Source organism: Syngnathoides biaculeatus, chromosome 2 (assembly GCF_019802595.1).
Source record: "Syngnathoides biaculeatus isolate LvHL_M chromosome 2, ASM1980259v1, whole genome shotgun sequence".
NCBI classification, from domain to species: domain Eukaryota; kingdom Metazoa; phylum Chordata; class Actinopteri; order Syngnathiformes; family Syngnathidae; genus Syngnathoides; species Syngnathoides biaculeatus.
In genome coordinates this window covers 33636949-33662032 of record NC_084641.1, presented here as the reverse complement: position 1 = coordinate 33662032, position 25084 = coordinate 33636949, and the positions used below count along the sequence as shown (strand labels likewise).

The 25084-nt window shown below is 41.3% G+C and overlaps 1 protein-coding gene across 5 annotated transcripts in view; it reads left to right on the top strand.

Moving 5' to 3' along the window:
• rerea (arginine-glutamic acid dipeptide (RE) repeats a) overlaps positions 1-25084 on the top strand; it is a 171724-nt gene that overhangs the window by 92405 nt on the left and 54235 nt on the right. For all 5 annotated transcript variants that reach the window (XM_061801772.1, XM_061801770.1, XM_061801740.1 and 2 more), the window contains exons 2-3: positions 1113-1617; positions 10662-10732. In XM_061801772.1, the coding sequence (XP_061657756.1) occupies positions 1257-1617; positions 10662-10732 (432 nt within the window). In that variant the 5' untranslated portion in view covers positions 1113-1256. The remainder of the gene's footprint in view (positions 1-1112; positions 1618-10661; positions 10733-25084) is intronic.

Below are 25084 nucleotides of genomic sequence, written 5' to 3'. Positions count from 1 at the left end.
CTTGAATATCGTGCATGCATTAATGTGTCCCCTGTGCATACAGCCTGGCAGCCCAGTGGTCGCCGTGGTAACTCATCATTAGGTGATTAATGGGGCTGTGACGAGGCTGCGGTTTAATCAGGCCCGGTGTTTGCGAGCAAGCCGACAACAGAAGCAGCTGCCGTGTCACTTGGTGTCTGCTCACAAAGTGACATCACCCACTGCTTAGGAGCATGGTCGTCACCACACACCTCTGTGTGTGCGTGTGTGTGTGTGTTTCTCATGTTTCACAATTCCTTCTCTTCACTCTACTGTCACAGGCATGGTAACGGGTTACCTTATCCCGCTTGGGAATGTAATGACTATTTCCTGTTAATTTGTTGCTTTGGATAAATAGCGGTGAAGTGTTGAACCTGCTTTCAGGTGTAACAAGAGTTGTGCACACAGCAGGCTTCTTCAAGTTTGCACACTTGGAGACTTCCATTATGCTACCAGTACCTTTTTGGGATTGTTGAAAATGATCCTATTTCCCTATGCACTGGATTGCTGTGTTCTTCCCTCCAGACCTTTCATTTGACATCAACACAGTGGTGGCTGTGGTGGAGGGCTTGGAGTGTGGCAGAGTCCAGTAAGCCAGTGTACACACACATACACAGCAAATAAAATTCAGCTCGGTGTCATTACAGATGGTTTGCATAGAAGCTAGCCAGCAAACTGTCAGTGAGCTTCATGCTTTTCGCTCCCGTCCTGTTTATCCTGAAAACCCCCCTGACACGTTTATTGGCTGCTAGCCTCATCCTTCATGTTTTGTTTGAGTTATTCAGCTATGACCTCCATTTATATTGTTTTTTGACTTTCTTTTCAACAACCTTTTATTGTGTACACATAATAATGCCTTGTTGAAAGATGGCAAATATTTTAGCAGGAAGCTAGAAGGTTCTGTCCATTTGGTAAAGCTGCTCTCACAAGTGTTAATGATTGTTGAGGATGCTGCCAACAATGACTGTTGCTAGTCTCCCCAGCCACATGGCCTCTTGAAACAATCATGTATTGCTCATCTACAAGCTATTAACTTCTGCCCAGTAAAGATGATGCTCACTCTTGTTTTTTTTTTCTGCCTCTCTTTTCCCCAGCTCTTCTGAAACACTGGGGTTGTTGGTGTGGCCAAATTTTCCCTGGATTTGACTGGTAAATTCAGAAGACTGAAGCCCAGGCTCACAGTCTACCTTTCACGGAGGCCCAGCCGTGAGAGGACTGAGGAAGGCACGTGGCGGATCATGACGGCTGACAAAGAGAAAGAGAGGGAGAAAGAACGGGACAGGGACAGAGATCGGGACAGGGACAAGAGGGAGTCTGGGAAGTCCCGCCGGCAAGACGGGGAACGGGGTGAGAGTGAGAGCTCCAGGCCCAGGCGCAGTTGTACCCTGGAGGGTGGTGCCAAGAACTATGCAGAGAGCGAACACAGTGAGGATGAGGACAACGACAACGGCAGCACAGGTGGAGGTAGTGGCACGACAGAGGATGCCGGCAAGAAGGGCAAGAAAAAGATGCCCAAGAAGAAGTCCCGCTACGAGCGCACAGAGAACGGCGAAATCACGTCGTTCATCACAGAAGACGATGTTGTTTACAGACCAGGAGGTAAGTCCTTGTCCTGTCTAATCTAATTATCAGCAGGGGGGCAGCATATTGGCATGGCCGCTCATTATATGTAGTAAAACGAGTCAATCCTCATTCATCAACCTACCCAATATAAAGATGGTCTTAAACAACTCGACAATGCAATCTCATTTCCTTTTATCACACATTGTTGTTGTTATACTTGGTTTGGAATTAAAAAATAACAAATCTCCCCTTTACAATTTGCTACGTACAGATTGCAACGACTACCTCAGTCTAAAGGCCAATGCGTCACACAATTGATTCAGAGTTGACCCTCTCTGTGCTTTGTCTCGGGCTAAGTCAATAAAGGAAAGTGGTGCTTCAATACATGATGTGATAGAATGATGAGTACATGCAAACATGATCAAACTCACTGGAAACTATGCTTTCCTTCCAAGAACAAAAGGCACTTTGGTGTTTGCAGTACTGGACGGATTCATCAAAACCACAAACCTTGGAATTAAACTACCACTTTAATGTTCCTGCTGATTAGCAGTTACTTGTGCTTAAAATGTCCACATGTTTTAAGACAGTCACTAAGTGTGCATCCCCTGTCTCTATGGCCCTTATTATTCATATCTGATGTGCACTCCCATTTATGTAACTGCAAGAAAAAGGTCAAGTAATGGGGTGTTTGTATATTAAACAGAAAGATAAAGGAACTTAAAGCCAGCATGTTAGACAATGCTCTCCATCACGTTACCACACATTCCTTCAATCATTCCTTTTCCATGAACCATAATAGCGATGACATTAGTACTGTAGTAGAGCCTGCCATAACCGTTAGCAGAAATCACCTCTGGTATCAGTAGAGATCCTTAAACAAGTTGACTCACTCTAACAAAACCTGGCTATTAGTCCCTTTTTGCATCTGTTTAATAATTTGCACAGACTACACTGAAACCCTTTTCTCATGTTTAATAGACAGCGCACCAAGGCTTTGTCTCATAATTCAACCATGCTGATGGTGGGGGTCGGTAAGGGGGATTGACAAAGAAAAGGGTAAGCAGTCAGTCACATCAATGAAACATTCAAAAGGCACATAAACAAAGTCAAGCGTCTCAGTGGATTAGCCCTCCCGAATATTTATACTTCTACATCTGAGCGAACAGTGGAGCCGGTGCCTGCTTGGTGGGGAATATTTATGTTTCCTGTCTTCTCCTTCAATTAACTTGACAGGTCGAGAGCTGGCTGGTTGTCACACCCTTGCCCCCCCCTTCCCTGCTCTTCCACACTCTAGTTGCGCCAGGCTGTCTTCGATCAGGGATGAGCCCCTACACTAGTATGCAATTTACCACCCATTGTCAACCAGAAGATCCTCCACCTCAGTAACTGACCTCCTGCTGTCTCCTCTGCTTATTGTTCAAGTGATAAGCTCTGTTTGTGAGTGGGCTGCGTGTTTTTCTCCTCCTGCTTGCTAGCAGCCTTCTTGCAATCAGATTTGATGTGCGCAGCTTAGGCAGGCACAAAGCCTGCAATGGATTATGCTTTACTAAATGTTAAATCCCTTTATAGCGGTCTAGTGAGACACAATATGTAAAACTGACCACCCTGGGTGAGGGATTTGCAAAGACTCCGACTGGAGGAGAGGGACTAGCATAAGGGGAACAAAACAGAAAACGTTGTACATAAAAAAATAAATAAACAAAATATAGTGTTTTGATTGCTTCCATATCATGGGACCTACAAATACACAATTCTGTGTCATCACAAAAGGTGAGCTGGTATTGAAACACAGTCCTCATCTCCAGCCACCCACAAAGCTTAGCCTCTCTATCCTGTGAGATGGGTTCAGGCAGCTTAGAGCCGACTGGTTAGAAAAGGGTGGAAGGAGATATGCAATCAGCCAATAGGTAGTCCTCCAGCTAAAACTAGCTTTGCTGCAGTTTTAAAGAGATGAAGTACTGGTGTGCACAAGAAGATGGTTGTATGCTTGACCAGTGGGCAGAACAGGTGGCATCCACTGCAATCAGACCCGGCAAAATCAATCTCTGCCCCGTGGTTTAGCCATCTCCTATAGGCACCTCCAGATCCACTGCTCAAAACTGTTTATTGATTTTGTCTCTGGATATTATACAAACAGCCATGAGGGAAATCACTGGGAGAGTAATGCACAGAGGCGCACTGGTGCAAAAACAAAAATAAAAATGCACACACTATGCTGATGACCAGTCGTTGTGCAAATTCGGAAGTACATGTCACGTAGTGTAGACATACCTTTTTTTTTTTAAGTCACACTGTTCCCCCCTATCTCTGGTAATGCTGTTGTGTCATGCACAGAAAGCATACACATGGTTCCCTTCACTACAGCAAAACCGTGTTTGTTGCTCCAGGTGGCAGGCTGCCATACCATGCCTCCTTCCTTCTGAACTCACTCAATGCCTCTTGGCTAGTCTATTTAAAATGGCGAGAGCTAATGGAAACCACCTGCCCTCCCCAGCTCACGCTTCATTTCTTCCCCCTGTGTAAATCACACAACATGGCTGCCACAGTGGTGGTACGTGGTAGGTGAGCTTTCTTTGGCTCAGATAAAGACAATAATTGATTTAATTTAGTAAATTCCCCTCAGAGAGAGGCAGATTAGTGTAGTGACAGTGCCTTATAAAGTGTGAGCGCACAAGTGTGCGAGTGAGATTGCAGGCTCGCCACTAGAAAAACACCTTGTGTGTGTACTGTCGTTGAGAGGAGTTGTTGATGTGGACAGCTGGCGCTCTTCGGCGCAACCGCCACGGAACTCAGGAGTGTCTGTCTGTGTCACTCTCTGTGTCAGGTGCACACAGATTAAGCTGTGCAGCATGAATATGTTTGACACGGTGCTGTATAACCTGCTCTTCCTTGCTCCCTTTCTCCTTTATACCAGGACCAGCTGTTGGCAGTAATGCAGAGCATGTGCCACCAGAAATTTAATTCTACTTGTAAAGTATGACTTAATTGTGAATCATGTCATGTACTCTATTTTATCAACATAATCAATTCAATCACAGAATTGTATTCTTTATTATTTTTCAAAATCAGTTGTAATTTAATATACAATTTTCTAGTGTTAATGTATCGTTCTACCCTGTTGATTATTGCACTCACATTCGGGACAGCATCATTCTAGCAATCAAAGTGGACCAAAATACTTCTGATCTTGTTTCAGTGTCAACCAAACAATCTGCAATATATCTCCATTTTACTTCGAAGTATGGATTCCCCTTCAAGAGCCAATATAGTGTTGCTCAGTCCATGAAGGGCCACTTTTTCATTAGCCAGGACACCTTTTGGGCTTAGAGCCAGATATGCACAGCACATCTCAAGTCAAGCTGCTGGTCAACTAATGTTTTGCAGTCAGGCTAACAAGGGGGGCAAGCCCTTCTAGTCATCTTGTATTGAAACACAACAATGTGTTGCTTGTCCCTAAACTGCATAGATCTATTTTTAAAGTCCTTTTGTGCTCTCCCACATCTCGTCACGCTGGAGACGTTTTACTGTAATTCAACCACCTGCCGCCTGGTAAATGAGAATGCGTAGGTTTGCTGAGCGGAAACGGGGGCCAGGGTGTCAAAGAGCCTCAGTTCTCCCTTAGGAGCTCAGTCAGCTGTAGGCCTGCTTTGTTGGGCAGGGGGCTGACAACTTGGCCTGCTATGCATTTCCCACTGTTTTTCCAGTCAGTACAAGGAATAACTGTCAGGGATGTGCTAAGTGAGTTAGAGAGAGACGAGTTGAGGATTCAAGCATCTGTGCACCTCCAGGCCTTCATTACCTGTCAGGCCGCCCCACAGGGATAACCCAGCAGGAAGTGCCACAGAGGAGCAATTGAGTTTTGGGGTTTCTCCCTTTTGTTCAACAAGGATGTCATGTGAACAAAAGCATTTCACTGGGTTCACACTAGGGCTGCCAGAAACAATTGTTTTCTGTACTTCATATAATATTAAAGTTTACGTGTGAGCTGCAGCCTATCCCAGCTGACTATGGGCAGTAGGGGAGGTACTCCCTGGACTGGTCACCAGGCAATCACATAAACATTTAAGTGAAAAACAAAACAGAATTATTCGTTTAACACAGTCAGTTTTTCAGGTGATATCACCACCACCTTGATTCCTACAAATGATCCAGTCACAATAAGGACAGTGACTGTTGAGCCCTGCACTAGCACACGTGCGTGCACATATTGTATAATTTTGATACCTCCTTTTGACAACCACACACAGTATCAATACAATGAAATGTAGAATGACGTCAACAACAACGCTCGTGTGACATCACTTGACTTGCGGATGGCGCTGTGCGGCAGCTATGTGTAATTTGTGCGTAGCATGCCGTACACAGATCAAAAAGTTGCTGCACGCCATCTCTTGTGATCGGTCCCATTTAGTCACATCCTGTGATGACGTACTCACCGTTCCACCCCACTCGACATACTCCTTACGGCGCCGCCTTCTTGATCGATTTTACAGCATAATTAAACGTATCTGGTCATTTAGTTCCATTTGTTCAAGCAGACACTTTTGCCATTGTTGTTGCTTTGTTCCTTGTTATGAAAAGGGAAGTAAAAACGGCCACCGGAAATGACCAAACATGCTGAGGAAACTCCATACTGTATTGTCCTAACCAGTACCAGCTGTAGCGACACCTTTGGCTTCCAGAAGAACTACAGCACATTTTCAAAACTGCACATGTGGGTTGCGCTGGAGTATAAAGGTAAACTACGAGAGGGAGAGCCGCAGTGAAGTCAGCGAGGTCGCTACAGGTGCGAGTATAAAGAAGTCTGTCTTGGTTCATCTAGGCTAGTATGAGTACGCCATAACACAACATGAGAGGACTACCCATACTATAGACTGGTGTTGAGCTGGTGATTCACCATGGCAATGACAGGCACCATTTTCCTCATTAAGATGCTGTGCTCTGAAATCAATATTATGAGGCTATTATTTTCTCTGTACTTGTTTCAGGAAGCCTAATGTTGGTCCCTGCATTCCTTGGGTCATCACTCTTCCTCAGAGGCTTTGTGTTTTTTTGCCTGCTGGTTCCCTCAAACTTCGCGGTTCCCTTATTGCATTCCTTTTGGCATTGAATTTTGGGATCAGTGCACTCAAGGGAGATAGATGGTCAAACATCAGTTGGCAGACATTTATTCAATTCATTTCCTGATTCACTTGTTTCACATGCAATTCTTATTTGCCGTTGTCATGGAATTTTCCATTCAGCGTTGTTTGAAAATTATTCATCTTTATAGGGTATGTTCGCACATGACTTTTGGCCTTTTTACTGGGCCTTATGATAAAGATATCAGGGTGAACACAAAGTTAACCAAAAAAAAGTGATGGGATACGGACTTAATATCATTGGCTCCAGCTTCAGCTTTTGCTCTGGAAATTAGTGACTAAAGCGTTTGACCGCTAGAAAAAGGGCAGGCCCAATTTTGCTTCCTTAATTTGTCATGTCTTTTGGATCGTTGTTATAACTATTGACATGATACTGTCGCATGGGTCTTCTTTATTTTACAGTTTTTCCACTGATGTTGCCTTGTTACAAGAAACCCTATCTTGTTGCTTTCTAAAAAGAGACAGATCCCTCCCTCCCCTCCCCTTCTCCTGGAACGTTGCAGCAAATTAAACAGCTTTGAATTTGCTCTGTAACAGAGAGAGTAGGACACGGCTCTTTAGCTGAGACGAGGTGTGTTTTAGATTAGGCACGCTTGGCAACCATAAGAGAAAGGCTGACTGAACAATGAGCCAAGCGGAGAAAATTGTTGTGTGTGTGTGTGTGTGTGTGTGTGTGTGTGTGTGTGTGTGTGTGTGTGTGTGTCAAGGTAATACATTGAATATCCTGACGCCTGATCTCAGGAGTGACATTGTAATTAGAGAAGAGCTGACCAGTTTTCAGTGCGGTGTGGCATTATGATTATCTAGCTCCATGTTTTGAAAGACTGAACTTTGTCTCCCTGATTCTCAGCCTTCTTGAATGGTGTGCTGTTTTATTGTGTGGTGGAGGCAAGTGAAAGAAACCAAACTAATGGCTTCTTAGGAAGTGAGAGCACTTGACTACAAAGGCCCTGCTGTGGTTCTCCCTTCGACAGCACACGCTTCAACTCCAACAAAAATGAGAGAAAATCCAAGCTTCCCCCTTGTACGTAGACCCCCAGCCATCACAGATTAAACCCTACGTCCCTCCCCGTTCCACTTCTCCACTGATACCACAGATGTGTTTTTTAACTTTCACATTTATTGAAATAAGTGTTATATCAGCTCTATGGAAAATGTCTCAGTGGTAGCAGAGGGAATAAATTCAAAATATGCTTTTGAGATTCAAACAATGGGCTCAAATCCTGTCTCAATGAAGCAGACCTAAACTACACCCTCCTGCCCCACCTTTAACTCATATTTCTCACTCTCGCTGCCTGGTGTTTTTGCTTGTTGATGTGCTCTCGTCCATAGACGGATGATCTGGCCCCTTTGAATGAATGTTCAGACAAGGTGAAGGGACACTAAACCCTAATTCCCCTGATTTGACTCCTTCGTTACATGTCATCTTGCATAGACTAGATCTTTTTTGTTCTCGGCCCTCCCCCGAGTCGCTGTATCTCTCCCCTCCCTCCCTACCTCACTCTTGATCGTTTGGCGGTCTCTCAACACATGCAGACACTCACAGATCGCATAGTACTGATGGATATTTTCATTCATGCTATCTTGTAAATGACTTCTTGGGATGGTCGAGAGATGGAGGGAAAAGAAGGGAGAGCTTTAGGGGGGAACCAAGAAGAGGGTAGCATTGAGAGAGAGAGATATAATGCATTACTCAGAGCCAGCGAGGGTGATAACCCCCCTTCTTCCAAACAGCTCATTCACCCCTTAGCAGATAACAAGCCCACCCTGGGGTTACAAACACACACATGCACGCACATACATAGCCTCAAAACAAAGCCAGTGATGTCACAGGAACTCTTGTTTATAGACAGCTGCACCTCTACAAATGGCTCCTTGGCTATAAGGGCCATTAAATATCTTTTGCCACCTTTTTTCCTTTTGAAAGACAGAAGTTAAACCACAGTCAGATCACTAACTCAGCTGACACAAAAATATAAATAACAGACACTGTGTGTCACAGAAAATGCTTGTCTTGTGTGAGAGGAAGCCTGAAGCAATTGAGCAGAATGTTTTAATGATACTGATACAATATAACTGTAGCTTATTAAGATGTGAGCCTACGATGAAGATTTTCTCTTCATAGGCACAGGGATTCAGTGTTAAGCAAAGGAAACAAATAACGTACTGTACATAGTCCAATTTATTTTGTGTGAGGTCAAAAGTATTCTATGGCTAGGGATGAGATTACTCATGAAACTCACAATTTCATTTTAGGTTGTTCTTTGCTTAACAGACAATAAAAATTAGGCAAAGGCATAAAAAATTGATTTTGGATTCTGGTATTGGCATGGAATTGTTTCCTGATATTAATTCTGTCTTGTAGAAATTGAGACCAAATAGAGTGGATTACTGTGCTGCAACCTGGTGTTGAGTCAGCCTTCGCTAGTTTGCGATCTAAAGATGGACGTTGCCACATTGAGCCACATTAATAGAACTCCAGTATGGGACAGTCCAACATTTACAGTGAAGAAAATAAGTATTTGAACACCCTGCTATATTGCAAGTTCTCACACTTAGAAATCTTGGAGGGGTCTGAAATTTTCATCGTAGGTGCTTGTCCACTGTCAGAGAGACAATCTAAAAAAAAAAAATCCAGAAATCGCAATGTATGATTTTTTTTTACCGATTTACCGCTGCAAATAAGTATTTGAACACCTGTCTATCAGCTAGAATTCTGACCCTCAAAGACCTGTTACTTCGCCTTTAAAAGTCCACCTCCACTCCATGTATTAACCTGAATCAGATGCACCTGTGTGAGGTCGTTAGCTGCATAAAGACACCTGTCCACCCCATACAATCAGTAAGACTCAAACTTGGAACATGGCCAAGACCAAAACAGCTGTCCAAAGACACCAGAGACAAAATTGTACAACTCCACACGGCTGGAAAGGGTGACAGAGAAATTGCCTAGCAGCTTGGTGAAAAAAGGTCCACTGTTGGAGCAATCATTAGAAAATGGAAGAAGCTAAACATGACGGTCAATCTCAATCGGAGTGGAGCCCCATGCAAGATATCACCTTGTGGGGTCTCAATGATCCTTAGAAAGGTGAGGAATCAGCCCAGGACTACACGACAGGAGGGAGTGTTCAAATACTTATTTTCTTCACTTTACTTAGTGCAACACTGGTCGAGTTCTTATTTTAAAAAAAAACAAACAAACATTTATTTACTATAAATTTTAGGGAAAAAGTTCATCTCTGAGTCAAATGTAGTCAATGCCCATCCCGAATAGAGACGACATTTTCAGCTGCACATTTTTAGCATGTGTGGTGCAAGGACTGCGCCAGCCTAGGCCCCTACCAATTTAGTTCTTCTCCATTCTCTTCTCAAGTGGTCCGCTGTATTTTGTCGTCTGCAGTGTGAATGTTTTTGTTAAGGAAATGCAGAGGGGAGGACAGCAGTAGTTCGCAAAGGGGCCTTACCAGCCGTCCCACCTCCATCCACACTGTGTGAAAGAACGGCTTTTTACATTTCTGTGGGTTATTTCATTTAGCAGTGTATGGATTTCCAGAAAAGCACAATCACTGGATACAGTATATCTACAATGTAAAACATGTACATTTGCCAAACCAGGTTACACTGGGGGTATGGGGGAAGCAGGGTTAACTCCAGCATTGCGCGCACTGATATATAAATTGAGTGGAACAATGGCATAGTTCCTCTTGGGCCTAATGTTTGCTTTGGAAAGGCAACCTTGTAGTGCTGCGAAAGTCCTTAATCCTATTACTCGCGTTCCAATTGAATTAGATTCAATTAAAAATATATATATATTTTTTTCCAGCAGATGTAACAACACTCCAAATAATTTCCAACTGCGCTTGACTCCATCAAAGCACAAATGCCTGGGGAAGTCTGAGCATCTTCACGCTAACACACTTTTATATTTTCTTTCAGATTGTGTGTACATTGAGAGTCGCAGGCCCAACACTCCCTACTTCATTTGTAGCATTCAAGAGTTCAAGCTGGTGAGTAGATTAATTCCTTCCTTTCTGTCGTTTGTGTGTGCTCACGCTGCTGCTATGAGGTGCTCAAATGTTACAACTACCAAAATCAAATGAGATAAGTGGGCATGTGATTTTTTCCATTTATAGACGGAATTCTGTCTTTTTAAATTGCATAGATAAAAAAAAAAAAAATTCTGCAATACTCTGACCGTAACCTGTGCCAGAATCCACACTCGTTCATTTTTCGATCCGACTTTTGCAAATGAGGTGGATAAATTGATACGCGTCTGTTGATTGGTCGAATGTGTTCCTCCTGACCAATGAAAACGCTTGTTGAATACGAGGCAGTTTATGGGGCCATATGCAAGTGAACACAATTTCGGTGCTTGAGAGGAAAGACGCCTCTCGAGCAAAAGAAATTGACAGATATGTCAAAAATAAGTTTCGATGGGATTGGATGGAATGAGAAATCGATAGTTAGAAAGAAGGAAGTTACCGCTCTCTTAAGCAACTTCATTCACAAAATCGATGGACCTGGTAAAGCATTGTGCATTGGAAGTTCACGCCAAATGACAAAAACACATCAAACAACTGAAAGCAAGGATAACGAACTATTCCATAGCTGGTACATTCGGATGTCAACCCAAGGCCAACAAACCTTACGGACTTCATCCCTTGTTTACGTCCATTACTACCGGTTTTGAGAGGCAAGATCCACCGAAAAAAAAGAACCCCAGTTGCAGACAGGGTAGTCAATAACGAGGTGAGAGTTCAGAAGCAGTTTCTTGTAAAAATGTCTCTATTATTTACTAATAATGAAACATTACGAAAAGAATTGTTGTTAAATTCATGTGTTTCAATCATTTACAAAAACAAGAAATTAAAACATTTTTGAATGGATACGATATACACAGTATGAAAGCAAGCTTGCATGCCATGATGGAAATCTGAATTCAATTCAGTTTACCTTCGAGTAGTTTACTTAGTTGAATTTGTATTTGAATTTGTAATTTTTGGGGGTAAAGGTAAACGATGATATTGTGTACATTTTGAAAACAGAATAGCATTTATTTATTTATACATGCACTAGATATATTTCATTCATAATACAATTTATAAAACTTGCACGTTAAATTTCATCATCCTTTGATCATGCTTGCAGCCCCCAGACCCCCGTCTATTCAAATCACATTCCTGAATAAGGCTACCTGTTGAGTTAAACTTTTTTAAACTAGTTAACTTGCAATCTAGTGCAACTGCAGTAATCCTGGAAATTCAAATGTTTTTCAGTGCAATCACTAAATGAAGGCAAGACTATTAATTATCATTGGATTTTGTCTTCTGGCCTCTTGCTGAAGAGTAACTCATTTGTTTGGGCAAAACATTGGTCATTTTGGAGAGTTGACATCCCTGACAATAAGCATCAATTTGTCACAAAAAAGCAATTTTTTTCAAAATTTCTCTAATATTTTTTCAGCAGCATGAGTGGTCGGCTCAAGTTCTGTCAGTTGATTGTTGCCCGTTAAAAAAAACTGCATTTAACTTTGGGTAAATTTGCAGGACTGCTACTTTTTAAATTAAATGTACAGATGTAAATTTGCATGTGCAGTTACTGCTGCCAGGAACCTTCAGCTGTCTTCTAGAAGATTGGCTGTTTGAGTAGACCAATAAGGTCTTGGTTAGTGTGGGGCCACCCCCGGGGACCCAAATAATGGCTACCGAAACCCTGGGTGATAATGGGAGGTCATCTGAGAGGTTTTGGAAATGTGTGTATCCATACTGATGTGGATGCATGTGTGTGTGTTTATTTTGTTGTATGTGGATGGATTTTTTTGTTTTTGTTTTAAATAAGCAGGCCTCACAGCGGGGAAGTTTATTCAAACATCCACACATGCTCATTGCCCACCCTTGACCAAGAGTACTAGAAGACACCTGGGCTAGAGGAGCCGACCTTTCTCTCATTCTGTCTTCTTTGCTCTACACCAGTGTCTTGTTCCCTGTTACCCCCCCCCCCACACACACACACACCCACACACACACCCACATCCACCTGTAATTAATGAACATCCGTCTGCATGCTTCGATTAGTTTGAGCAGTGCGTATCCCTTGTAGTCCATGTGCTGCAACAGCAAGGCCTGCTGGTTTTCTCAAACAAATTATATGTTTTGTTTTGTTTTGTTTTTTCCTTGCTGGCTCCAAATCACAAAAGCATGCCAACAAAATTGTCTTGAAAAAGCTGTGTTTACTCAACCAAACAAAATTGTCTTCCGAGGATAATATTCGATAATTTAGGTAGTAATCGGACATTCTTGCTTGCAGAGTTGAAATGCACCCCTGAACGGAAGTTTTTGGGTGGGTTGGGGGGTCCTCGCACTGGTCTCTTATTCCACTTTGTATTCTCATTGCCTGCTTTTGCCAGACCACTAGCTACTTGGACGTGAGCTCTCATTAGACATCAACACAAAACAATTTATTTCACATCTTCTCATTCTTCCCTGCATCTGTCGCAGGGCATACTATTGATCGACATTCCCGGACCCCTCCTGTGAGAGACTGGGCTTTGAAGGCGCAGCCAAGGGGGTGGAAATTTCATTGGCCCCAAACCAAACAAACTTATCAATATCCCTTTGCCTCTGCCTTTCTGCAGTTTTCCAGTCTGGCTCGGTCTTAAACTTGGAACTGTCCCACCCATGTATTTTAGGTAATGACCTGTGAATCCAATTAGTGTGTAGAAATACCAAATGCAGTAATCACTCTCTCACTTGCTGTGTCGTACATGTGACTTGAAGCCTGCCTCTTTCTTTTTCTTTCACGGAGAGGATTTTTTCTGCTTTAAGATTATTCACTGCCTTGTCATTCCATGTTACCCACGCACTTAAATGCACACAGAGCTAACTGCCAACAGTAGCATAAGCAAGAACAAATCCTGCAACATAGGGCAACCATCTTCTCGTTTGTCTAGTCACTGGCAGCCACTGCAGTGCTCGCAGCAACTTTTCTGACACATTGGTAAGTGGAAAAGACTTCATTTCACTATTTCCTTCCAAAAATGTCTCATCAGAGCAAACAGCCATCAGTTGGAAGACATTGGGAACATAATTAACTCGTTTTCCATAAAGACTATTACAAATAAGAAATTGAAATACCTGGACATTTATGTATCTATATTCAACATAGCGATGAGCAATAGGATGAGAATTTATTTTAATTGCATTTCAAGAAATTCTGAAAAAATGAAGCGCACTTCTTAGCCTCAACCAGCAGAGGCACTGTTAATTTAGTCTTTAATTACCTTGCTGATTAACGGACAATATGATGTCGAGCTGTCAGCTGCTTCCACACAGGGCTGAATCACTCTCAAAATCTAAACTGAGTCAACATAAGCAATTGCTGATGATTATTACTGGTCATGTAGTAGAAGCTCGAAGGACTTAAATCTCATGAAGGAAAATAATACACGTTAATACCCTCAAGTAAGACTGTTGCAAGGATGTAGTAAGCAAGTAAGTAATGTAGTCAGTGTATTTTTTTCTTGCAACATTTTTTACACAAAATTATAGTGTGTGCCCATCAACACTCACAAAGACCCTACACCTTGCCATGCAGAAAACTGGACTGCTGGTAACAAAAATCGTATTAAACATAGTTGTATAATTAAATGGGACGAGGGGCTCTGTGTGGTGTATGCATTGTCTACCTCCTCTGATCCTGGAGGGAGAAACACTCCAATCACTTCATAAGGAAGAGAAGGCGGGGTGCATAGATGCCGGGGGAAAGAACAATGGGGGGGCAATGGGGATTGAAGGCAGCTGACTTGGCCAATAACGGCAAACAGAGTGGAGGGGGGGGTAGATGGGGGGGCAATGAGTGTTAAGGACGTAGATGCGACGGCTAGATGGATGGGTGGAGAGTAACAGTAGATAAAGAGAGCCGTGAAGGTGGGGCATGAAGCACAGGAACAGGCAGATGAGATTGAGACTGAGGAGACAATAGCAGTAAAGAGAATAATAGCTGGTTGAAACAATGATCAACTGACATATGTTAGCATATTGTTTCGCGCTCTGAGTTGTTGTCTCTTTACACTCTGCGTGTATATGCAGTATTGAATCAGGCAAATCCACTTGGAAATATAAATAGCGTGACATGCATAATCATGTCCAAACACCAAATGGACTCATAGACTCAAATTCTGCAGTGCCAGTAAATGTCCAGGCTCTCTGAAGTTTGCTAGAGAACTTTTGGATGATCTAGAAGACGATTGGGAGAATGGCATGTGGTCAAATGAAGCCAAAATATAACTTTTTGGTAAAATTTGAACTTGTGTTTAGAGGAAAAACAAGTCTGGGTTGCATCCAAAGAACACCATACCTTCTGTGAGCATGGGGGTGGAAGCATCATGTTTTGGGGCCATTTTCTGGAAAGGGACCATGATGACTGATCAGTATGAGTGGGGGCATGTATCGTCAGATTTTTAATGAAAACCTGCTTCCATCAACGAGGGGATTTAAGATGAAATGTGGCTGGGTCTTTCAGTATGACAACGATCACAAACACACAAGCAACGAAGGAGTGGCTTTGTTTGAAGCATTTTAAGATCCTGGAGAGGCCTAGCCAGTCCCCGGATCTCAACTTAAATGAAAATCTTTGTAACCGACACAGAAAAAACACTCCTTATTTAAATACCTGCCCGTTTTGTGGTTGGTACATGTACACTCGTCTTTGGGGGAAAAAAACTAAGTGACAACGGAGCTGGTGCTTGTGCAAATTTTGCTTCACCTGCCAAACTCTGAGCTTTTGAGGAATAAATGTATTGATTTTATTTAGAGAGAAATTCCCGAGCATTTTAACCATCATTGCGTTGTGCAGAAGATGACTTTGTAAACAAGCTTTCACACACACGGCTGGAAGTATGTTTTTGGGTTTTGAATGAACAACCAAGCCTGCCAGCCACTGCCAAGAATATAAAATTATAAATGTGTTGTGGTTTACAACAATACTTAATGTTTAGAATTTATAGTCTAATTTCAGATTACATAACGAAGCTTGCCGTTATTGTTACCAGAATGTGCGCGTGCGATGAGTGGGGCAGTCAAAGTCAAAGGACGTGAGTATCTGGCTTGACGTGCCCTCTCAGAGCGCACAAACAAATTTTATTTTGAGAATATTTTCTACCAGTCAATTTTTAAGAGAGACTTTCTAGCCATATATCTTATTGGTGAAGATATTCCAGTCCTCGAGTGACTCCTCTTATGACTGCAGTGTCGCTCTTCACATTGGACAACAGAGCAGAACACTGCAGCAGATATAGTATAGATAGTTATAATATATAGCAGATAAAGTATCATATAGGTAGGTTTTTTTTTCAAGGTTCAGAGGAAAATTGTGACATCACAGTGGTGTGGTTTATTTTGTGTGACTTGAGGAAAAATACACTTCCTCTACACAGATGAAGTACTGACTGGTGTCAAGTACAGTCAAGGACATCTTTTTCTTTTTTTTATCTTTATCGTTCTATGTTTGATGAAAATGCAAATATACGTGATTATGTTTTTCAGTGGACCTTGTTCGCGGCAGTAATGGAATTCTAAGTACTGATAATTAGTAAAGCACTGGTGTCTCCTAGTAATTAGTTTATACACTGAGGCCTGTATGTATGACTCAATGTGGCTTTGGAGAGTGCAGTCCTTTTAACACTGTGATCCAACCTCCATGGATTTTTTTTTTTTAATCTCTATGTGAAGTGCCCTGTGATGTGTGCCGCAGTGATTCCACGGATGGCAGAAGGTTGCACTCTAATGTACAGTCTTTGCATTCCTTTCACCATAGCCTCTTCCATTGACACGACGGTAAGGGACTTACTTGACAGGCATCACTCGTCGCTCCCGAAGGCTGCGTTCCCTGTTTTTATCATGTACTCTCGTCCAGTGAACATTTTGAAATGCAATTATGGATCAGTGAGCACAGCCATTATTCACACTTCTTCTTAATATTTATCAAGTGGAACAGCAGCCGCTGACTCCTCTTGAGAAAGAGGGGCTGCAGTCATTAGGCGCAATCTTCTGTGTGCGCATGCACGCATGAGTGTGCAAAAGAGAGAATCGCTTAATTCCCTGGTCCACTCAACAGCTGTAAGCAAAGCGCTGTATTTCACTGGCGAACATTTGAAAATTCTACCATTCTCAAATGTGTGTGTGTGTGTATGTATGAAGCTGTCTTCAAGTGTCTGCTTGTAGCTGCTTTCTCTGAAAGGAAGCAGCTTTGACAAGGGCATCTCACCTATGTAGACATGGCCAGCCAGCTGAGCCTGCTGCAAGCTGTTTGATTGAAGTATTCTGCCTTTAATGTTCCCCATTGAGGAGCAGCGGTAGCCTTAAAGCAAGAGCAGCACACAACAACAGCTACCGACCACTCAATAGCACTTCGTTGTCACTTACCTTCAAAAGGAAAGCCGTTTTAAAAAATGGTTGTAGTCATTACCTGCGATAAGACTACAGCAGGTTAATATGTTTTTTTCTTCATTATCAACTGTTTGACAAATAGTCCCTTTCATTCTCCCCATATTATTAGCTGTGACAAAACCCTGGGAGTAAAGTATGCTTTTCCACTATCCCAATGACTTTCTCTACGATGACAGTGATGATTAATTCCCCTGTGCGAGGGAAGCAGTAAGCACCACAGCAGATCTGCATGCTTTCCCAATTTCCTTCTTTCCTCTTGATATTTCATTGAGATGAAGTTATTCATGCTGGTCTTGTAATAACAGTGGCTCATTTACCAGAGGGGATGTTTCTCGGCAAGCATGTGCCAAAGCACACACATTCTACTAGATGGACAAGGCGGGTGTCAGCTTGCAAGCTCAGTGCATTTTTCAGATCCAACGAAGCCCCTCGTGTACTGTATCTTTGAGGCAGCTGCAGGGCTGTTTCTCCTGTAAAGAGAAAACTTGGACTGATTTTTCAAAAGAGCATCGTGATGAATAAATAAAGCAATACAAATGCCAAGGTTGAGATAACGGTACAACTTGCTCCCAGCGGGTGGGACAGGCGCTTTTTAGCTTCCCTTGTGGACTGAAAAACAAACATACCCATTTTTCTCACGTATTCACGCAATCATTTTTTTTTACCCTTAATTCCCTCCATTTGTTAGTTAAGTGCTGCTATAAAAACAAGTTTCCCACCCAGTTGTATTATTACGCATAATGATTAGCTGGCAATCAGTTCAGGGTGTACCCCGCCTCCTGCCTGAAGATAGCTGGGATTGGCTCCAGCACTCCCGCGACCCCTGTGAGGATAAGCGGCTCAGAAAATTGATGGATAGATGGATGGAGGCGTCTCTGAACAGTGGGTGTTGGCTGGTCTGAGGCCAGCAGGCATTTTTATTAGGCTTTTTAAAAAGATGAATCGATAGCCGCCACTGCTAAATTATTCAGTCCTAAAGGTTTATGCGCACTCTTGAACCTTGGAGCCTTATCTCTGTCTTACACTGCACGTTTATTGTGTTATGGTTACATGTATATCAACATGTTTATGGCGCAGACAGTACCGTTTCTTTTCACATCTGCAGTATAAATGTCCCGAGAGGCAATGATGACGCTTTCAGTGTTAATGTGGTTTGTGGGGGAACAAATGAAAGTACTTTGTATTAAACACAAACTTACAAAATAAAAGAGGCATATTTGCAGTGTTCCACCATAGCAGCCAAAGGCAGCAAGAACGCAAAGAGAATTTGATGGTTGTGACTTTTCTTCTCCCCGGTGGAGCAATGTTATATATCTGTCGTCCAAACCCTTATTTATTTAACTTTAAAGCCAAAATCATTCATCATTTTCTGTCATATCTTCCTCCACCAGTGGTGTGACTTATTTGTCATCCGTGTTAGTTTTTCTTTCCTAATATGGTTATAATTAGCTGCTTTATTCTATCCTTTTTGCACTCATCTCTTGAATTTGGGCTATGTTGTATTTGATGACCTCTTATCCTGGCTTGCCCACCAAGAGCTGTGGGTAGTAACCAGACACTGAACGCATTTGCGTGGATTGGTCAAGCTTTAATTGGATAGGCCTCTGCTTTAAAAACGGTCGGCTAATTTTACACCACGTCCTTGTCTCCTCGCACTTCTCATTTCTCCATTCCCCTTCTTGTCTCCTTTATATTCTCACTCAGTCTTTTTCTTCTTCTTCCCCTCCTTCTGTGGTTCTCAGATCAAGTCTGGGTAATTTGCAGATTGCCCAATCTGTGTCTTGCCAATAAAAAATACAACAAGAGAGAAGGTGGCTGTTGCTGTGAAAGAAAGATTTACGATGGTATCGTATTCGCACACCCTACGCAGGGCCCAATTCTCCCCATTTTTCTCTCTGGCCATTGAAGAACACATGGCACACATTTACTCCAGTGGAAAGAGTAAAACGAAGGAAGGAAATGGCGAAGAGCAGACAGGATTAGAGGAAAGTTCGGGTATTGCTGTGAGGTCTGAGGAATGTGTACACTTTGTACCTGTGAAGCTGCTTACCTGGCACCGCCATGAAACAACAGCCGAATTGCTATTCGCTGCCGTCTCCAGCAGCTCCCCATACCACGCTCTTGAGATTCTGTACATGTGCTCCAGCTCGACTCGGAGCAGCCATTCGGGGTCCTCAACACCCCTGAATGCTTGTTGATGATATAAAGCAGCTGACTCACATCATGCCTTCATCATGAAGGAATAGCAGTGAGTTTCAGTTTAAGTCTATTTTTCATGTCTTGCACAGTCCACACATTCTTTCTTCAAGCAACACTTTACAAAACCGAGAGTTTTTATCTGGTATGTAAGAAAGATTTAAATGCTACGGCTGCGCCACAAACAATAAAGAGGAGACAAGCACGGAATCCTGAAGCTTTACACTCGGATGAGACGTTTTAGTCCATAAAATGCAATAATATCCTCAACAGACACATGCAACATTTCAAAGACTCTAATCTTCATATTTGTCACCTGTTTCTTTTGAGATTCACCAAATAAAAAAATGGTGTTTTCTTGGACGCAAAGGATGGTATGTTTTCAGATGAGGGCGTTGTATTTCCACACACAGTGTTTGTGATTGTGCTTTTTAAGTTTAAGCCAAAATTGGGTTTTCACATTAGTCACTCACTGCCTGTGGGTTATATTTGATTTTCACGTCACCATATGTGCACATACTCATTCTGCACATTGGTGTGCATTATTAATCTAAGACTTGTGATAGGAGTACATAAAGAGTCAATGTCTGTCCCTCATTATTGCACTCTTAAGGTACCACATTATTGCACTCAAAATGTTTTTTAATGCCAAAAAAAAAAAAAAATGAAAAAGGTACATCCCAACACGTAAAAGTTATTCATCAAGCATGTAAAAGAAGATCAGTGGTCCAGAGCAAAACATGGTATTCTGGCATATTTGACCTGCAGTTTTTCTCATTGGAAATAATGAAAGTGTTTACTGTCATGCCCTTCCCCTCAGAAAACTATTATTAGCTGCACAGGTAATTTGATATTTTTGTAAAAATGTTTTGCGGTCATTAAATTAATATTAAAACCAACAAAAACACCAAAATTGCACTTTAAGAATGATAGCATGAATCAATTTGCCAACACAAAGGAAAATGCAAAATCCAGAATTTAATCTGCTGATGCTAGCTCGAGGCCTTGAGTGGTTCCCGCCATCCCATGTAACATCAAGCATGACCATAATTTGACTTTCTGATACAAGTAGTCCATTTCATGCTCCACTCCAGCACTTTTATCCAGCAGCGCCTCGACGCCGAGAGAGCCCACAGGATCACAACGGCAAGTGGCTCTAGTTGAGGGACTCAATATTTTTCTGCCAATGGTGTATTGACAGTGGAAGAAAAAAAATTTCTGACACGCTAAAAATCATCGGTGGCGCCGAAGGTGGATGACTTCATCAGGCATCGGTAGACAGCTGATATTTCGTACGCGGATCTTTTGTTACGTTATGAGAGACCGATTACGTGGTCTGCCCCAAACTATTATTTTTTTTAAAAGCTGTATACACACCTACCTGTCATTTGGAACGCACAAAGCTCTCGTCCTCTGCACCCATGCAATCCATTTTTCACGATGAACCGGATCTCTTGCAAACTTATGAAGGGTAAATCCATTCTCCCGAGTGCTCAAGCAATGTCCAGCAATGCAACGAACCGGCATTTTGGGCTAACAACGAAGGAACAACGAGCTACCTTCCTGGAGGTAAAACTAATGGAAACAAACGGGTCCACTTGGGAGCGCGTCTGTCCTTTACACCTCTTCCTGCTTCTTCTCGAAAACAAATCCCTCGAGAGGATTTTCATGGCGGGAGTTACAAAAATCTGTATATGCCAAAATCATGTTTTGTGGTGAAAAAAGGCATGGGCTCATATTGGCTACCGTTTTTTCATTAATAACATACTAAAAATCATCCATTTCATGACAGTCGCCCTTTAAGGAACAGTGTCAAAACAGAAAGCGTAATTGAACTGTTAATCGTTAAAATTGAAGGCCCTGAAGAAGAATTGTTTGATTTTGATACAAGTTTCTGTAAATGGGTGAGTAGTAAAAAGAGGAGAATCTTTATGCCAGGAATCATGCAAAACTTTGTGTTGAACAGTGATGTTATTTTCAACAGTCAGGTTAACCCTAACCCTAGTATAGAAGAGGGTTGAGAAACTTTATTTTTATAAAAAAATCTCTGTCATTCTTAATCTTTATTAGATTATGTTACCAATAAAAATATAATTCCTTGTATCACATTTCTGTCTGAGAGTTATTTGTATGCTTGTAACCTGAAGAACAATATTAGTAGACCGCAATTTGACCAGCATGTGATTGGCTATTTTTTGGCTATGATTATAGAAAAGTGGCTAATGAAAATTTATTTGGGTTAAAAAAAATGGCTAATGATGAAAAAAAAAAAGGCTAGCCATGGCCCTGAGTTATGCCAAAAGCACATTTTCACAGCTTCACGTGCGGCAAGCGCATTTACGTTGAAAGTCATCATCATCATGAGGCATGTCAAAGGAAATTCAGTTGCACTGAAAACATTTTTGGGATATAACACAGGTAATGTTTTAGTATCCAACTATATAATAAGTATGAGATTGTGATTTACTTTGACTTGATCTAAGTTCTAATGTTAGACTAGTCTGTCCATATATCTAAATGCGAATGGTCATTTTCTCCGTGGTACGCATTATCTTGAAATTGAAAACTTTTCCCCTCTACATGCCTTCGGAAGATATAGATCATCACCTGCTAGCTTTCATCAATGGATTGACAATAGACACCGCCATAAATTACGCTAGATGATAACATTACATCATGATTGCCAACAGGAATGTATTGCTAACTTGTTGCCACTAACACTGATTATGTTGCACTAAATATGTTCTACTAATGTCAGTTAAAATTGGAAATTAACATTTCTGAGTTTGAAATTTTTGTATTCCAGTTTAGTTATGTATTTGTTTACTTTCTTTTAAATGTATTTATGTTATATTAATCCAGTAAGTTATTTTAAGGTCTTGAGACTCCATCCCTAATCACACCCGCAACTTTATCTGCGAGCATGACTGGTGGACAACACCCGTAACTATATCTGCGAGCATGACTGACCATACCTGTACATTTTTCAAATGTGAGTGACTCCAACGGGTTGCTACGGTCCTACTATTGTGGTAAGGAGTAAGACTGTTGCTTGCTTTAAAATTTTTTTTATGACAGTCCAGTTGTTGTTCACTGTAAAAATTAATAGACATAACCAAATAATTACACTCATTTATTGTTCAAACACATAACAGACTTATTGTCTTCATTTTTATTCACAAAAATCACTAGATTAAACCTAAAACTGCAAGAAAAACACTATTGACGACCAACTGAAAGTCAAACTCACAGCACTTATCGTAATTTCTCGAGTACAATGCGTTCTGAAGTATAATTCGCACCCCTAATGTTGACCTAAAAAATCAGGAAAACCCTTCTACCAATGTACTTTGCGCACCACCAATTTGCTGCTATCCATATGCTCAAAATATTAGCAATTATCTGGATTTCTATTTTGCTAGGTTTGAAACTTTTGTTTGTACTTATATAGGTTTTCAAAAAAATCGTATGTACAACAATCAATAATAATAATCATAATAATCTTTGTGCGTGGACTGCTGCAACGGTAATATAAATCTTGGGACAGGCCACAGGACACGCTGTCCTGGTCCCTGCAATTGTCAGAGCAGAATCCCTCAACGAACTAAAATAAATGCTCAACGGTGGCATAACATTTTATTAATACTGTTGATAACACATATAACAGTCTTAAATAAATACTCTATTTAACACTGTTTAACTTTAAAAAAAAATTGCATTAAACATTTGTGCATAAAACGTTTGTGCATAGTGCAATTTAATCACTACATTACACATCCTTGGCCAAGACTTTAAAAGAAGCATCTGACTCATCTCCAATATGAAAAATATCCATCGTAGCTACCTTTGGTGCAACACTGTCAAACTCATCATTGATGACCTAGTCTAGTTCTGGTGCTTCCTGCATTCATGAACGGTGATCCCATCTTGTTATCCTCTACGCCATCCATGCCGTTTGTGAGGAAACAGTTTTTGAATCCTAAGAGTCTTGGTTCCCTTTATTCCTCATTATTGTCAGCGCTTTGAGATGAAGGTCCACCGTCCTAACAGCGTAGCCTCTTGCCCCTGTTCGGCTGCAATCTTTACCATCTCTTCATAGCGATGAAGCGACAGGTCAAGATCGATACCAAAGCAAATTACATAGAAATGAGCATAATGGGCACTTTTAAAAAAGCAACCATTTGTGGGCGCTGTCCCTTTTTTCAAAATGATCGTATGATCGTACTACTTAGTTTCAGCTCACGTTGTTTTGCTTCCGGTTTCTCATCGGCCGGAGTGGTGAAACATTTCTTTTAAAAGCGGCTGCACAACTAGCCCTTGTTATTGACTTTTTTTTTTTATTCATTTAAGTTAAAAAAAAAAACCCACGGGGAGTTGTTTCTGATTTTTTTGTACAGTAGCAACAAATATGCTACGCTAATGATCGTTAAATGCAAAACCCCTCCCTCTGGAGGTCAGAGTTCAGGTTGGTGGCGCACATTGCCGTAATAAATATAATTGTGTAACATGAGACATCGAATATGATATCGAAATTTATATCATGTATACCTTTTTTTTTTTTTTTACGACTATACAATGTGATTAAATTTTTTTCCCATCCACACCTAAATATAATGCGGTCTATTAACTTTTTGAAAATATTTTTGGAAAAAATTGCCCATTATTTTCGACAAATTACGGTATGTCGCTCAAAATAATAAATATTGGTACACAAACATTGTATAATATATATATATATATATATATATATATATATATATATATATAATAATAATACAACATTACACTGCGGAAGATATTCTTCATACTGTTAGGAAAAGTGAGTTATAATACTATTTGTACATCATTTTCTATAATACTATTTAATCGGGATTTGATTGTTTTGTTTTCTTTGTTACTACGTATATCTCCTGTGCACCACTCTGCCCTTCAGTGGTTAGGATGTACACAGCAGTTACTTTATATAACCATTGATTAATAAGACATAGGTCAGTTTTCCTCATAATTACTGTTGCATACTTGTTCTGTGTCGGACTACTATCACTCACATGCCATACTACACAATATTTAAATTATGTATGACTATTGCTGGAATTGGATTGCACCAATACCAGTAGCAGCAAAACAAAAACCCAAGGCTACAGTTTCAGCTCGGAAGTGAAAAAGATGGAATGAGACATCTCTACTAACTAACCAATCCCATACTAACAATTTCTACATCTCCAGTGCTTCACCGCAGTTTCTCCACAAGTGTGCCCCTGCTATTCCCATTCTGTACTAAACATAGTCATTTCTGGTCTACAAGTACCAGTTGATAGTTGCTGTGGAGCAACCTAAACAGTCTTTAAGATAGAGAAAACATTTTCTGGAATCACAAGGTCGAGCTGCACAATCCTCTGTAACTGCACTCATTTCTGTTCTTACCACACTCTTTGTTCATTCGTTTATAAGAATGTACTTAACAGCTCGGCAGTGTTGTTTGTGAACAGGGAGGCCTTTGTTCCGGCAAGCAGTTAACACTTTTGTACAGAGCAGAGGGAGGCAATAATGTAGCATTTTGCCGACTGTTAAATAATTTTGATGAAATGGTCATAATGACTCTAAGAAGCCTTTTAAACAGCTGTCAATTCTCTTTGTTTTTATAAAACAACATCTGTCTTCCCATTTGTGTACCGGTGCATTCATTTAGTGTCAAAAATAGCTGCCACTGCTGATTTT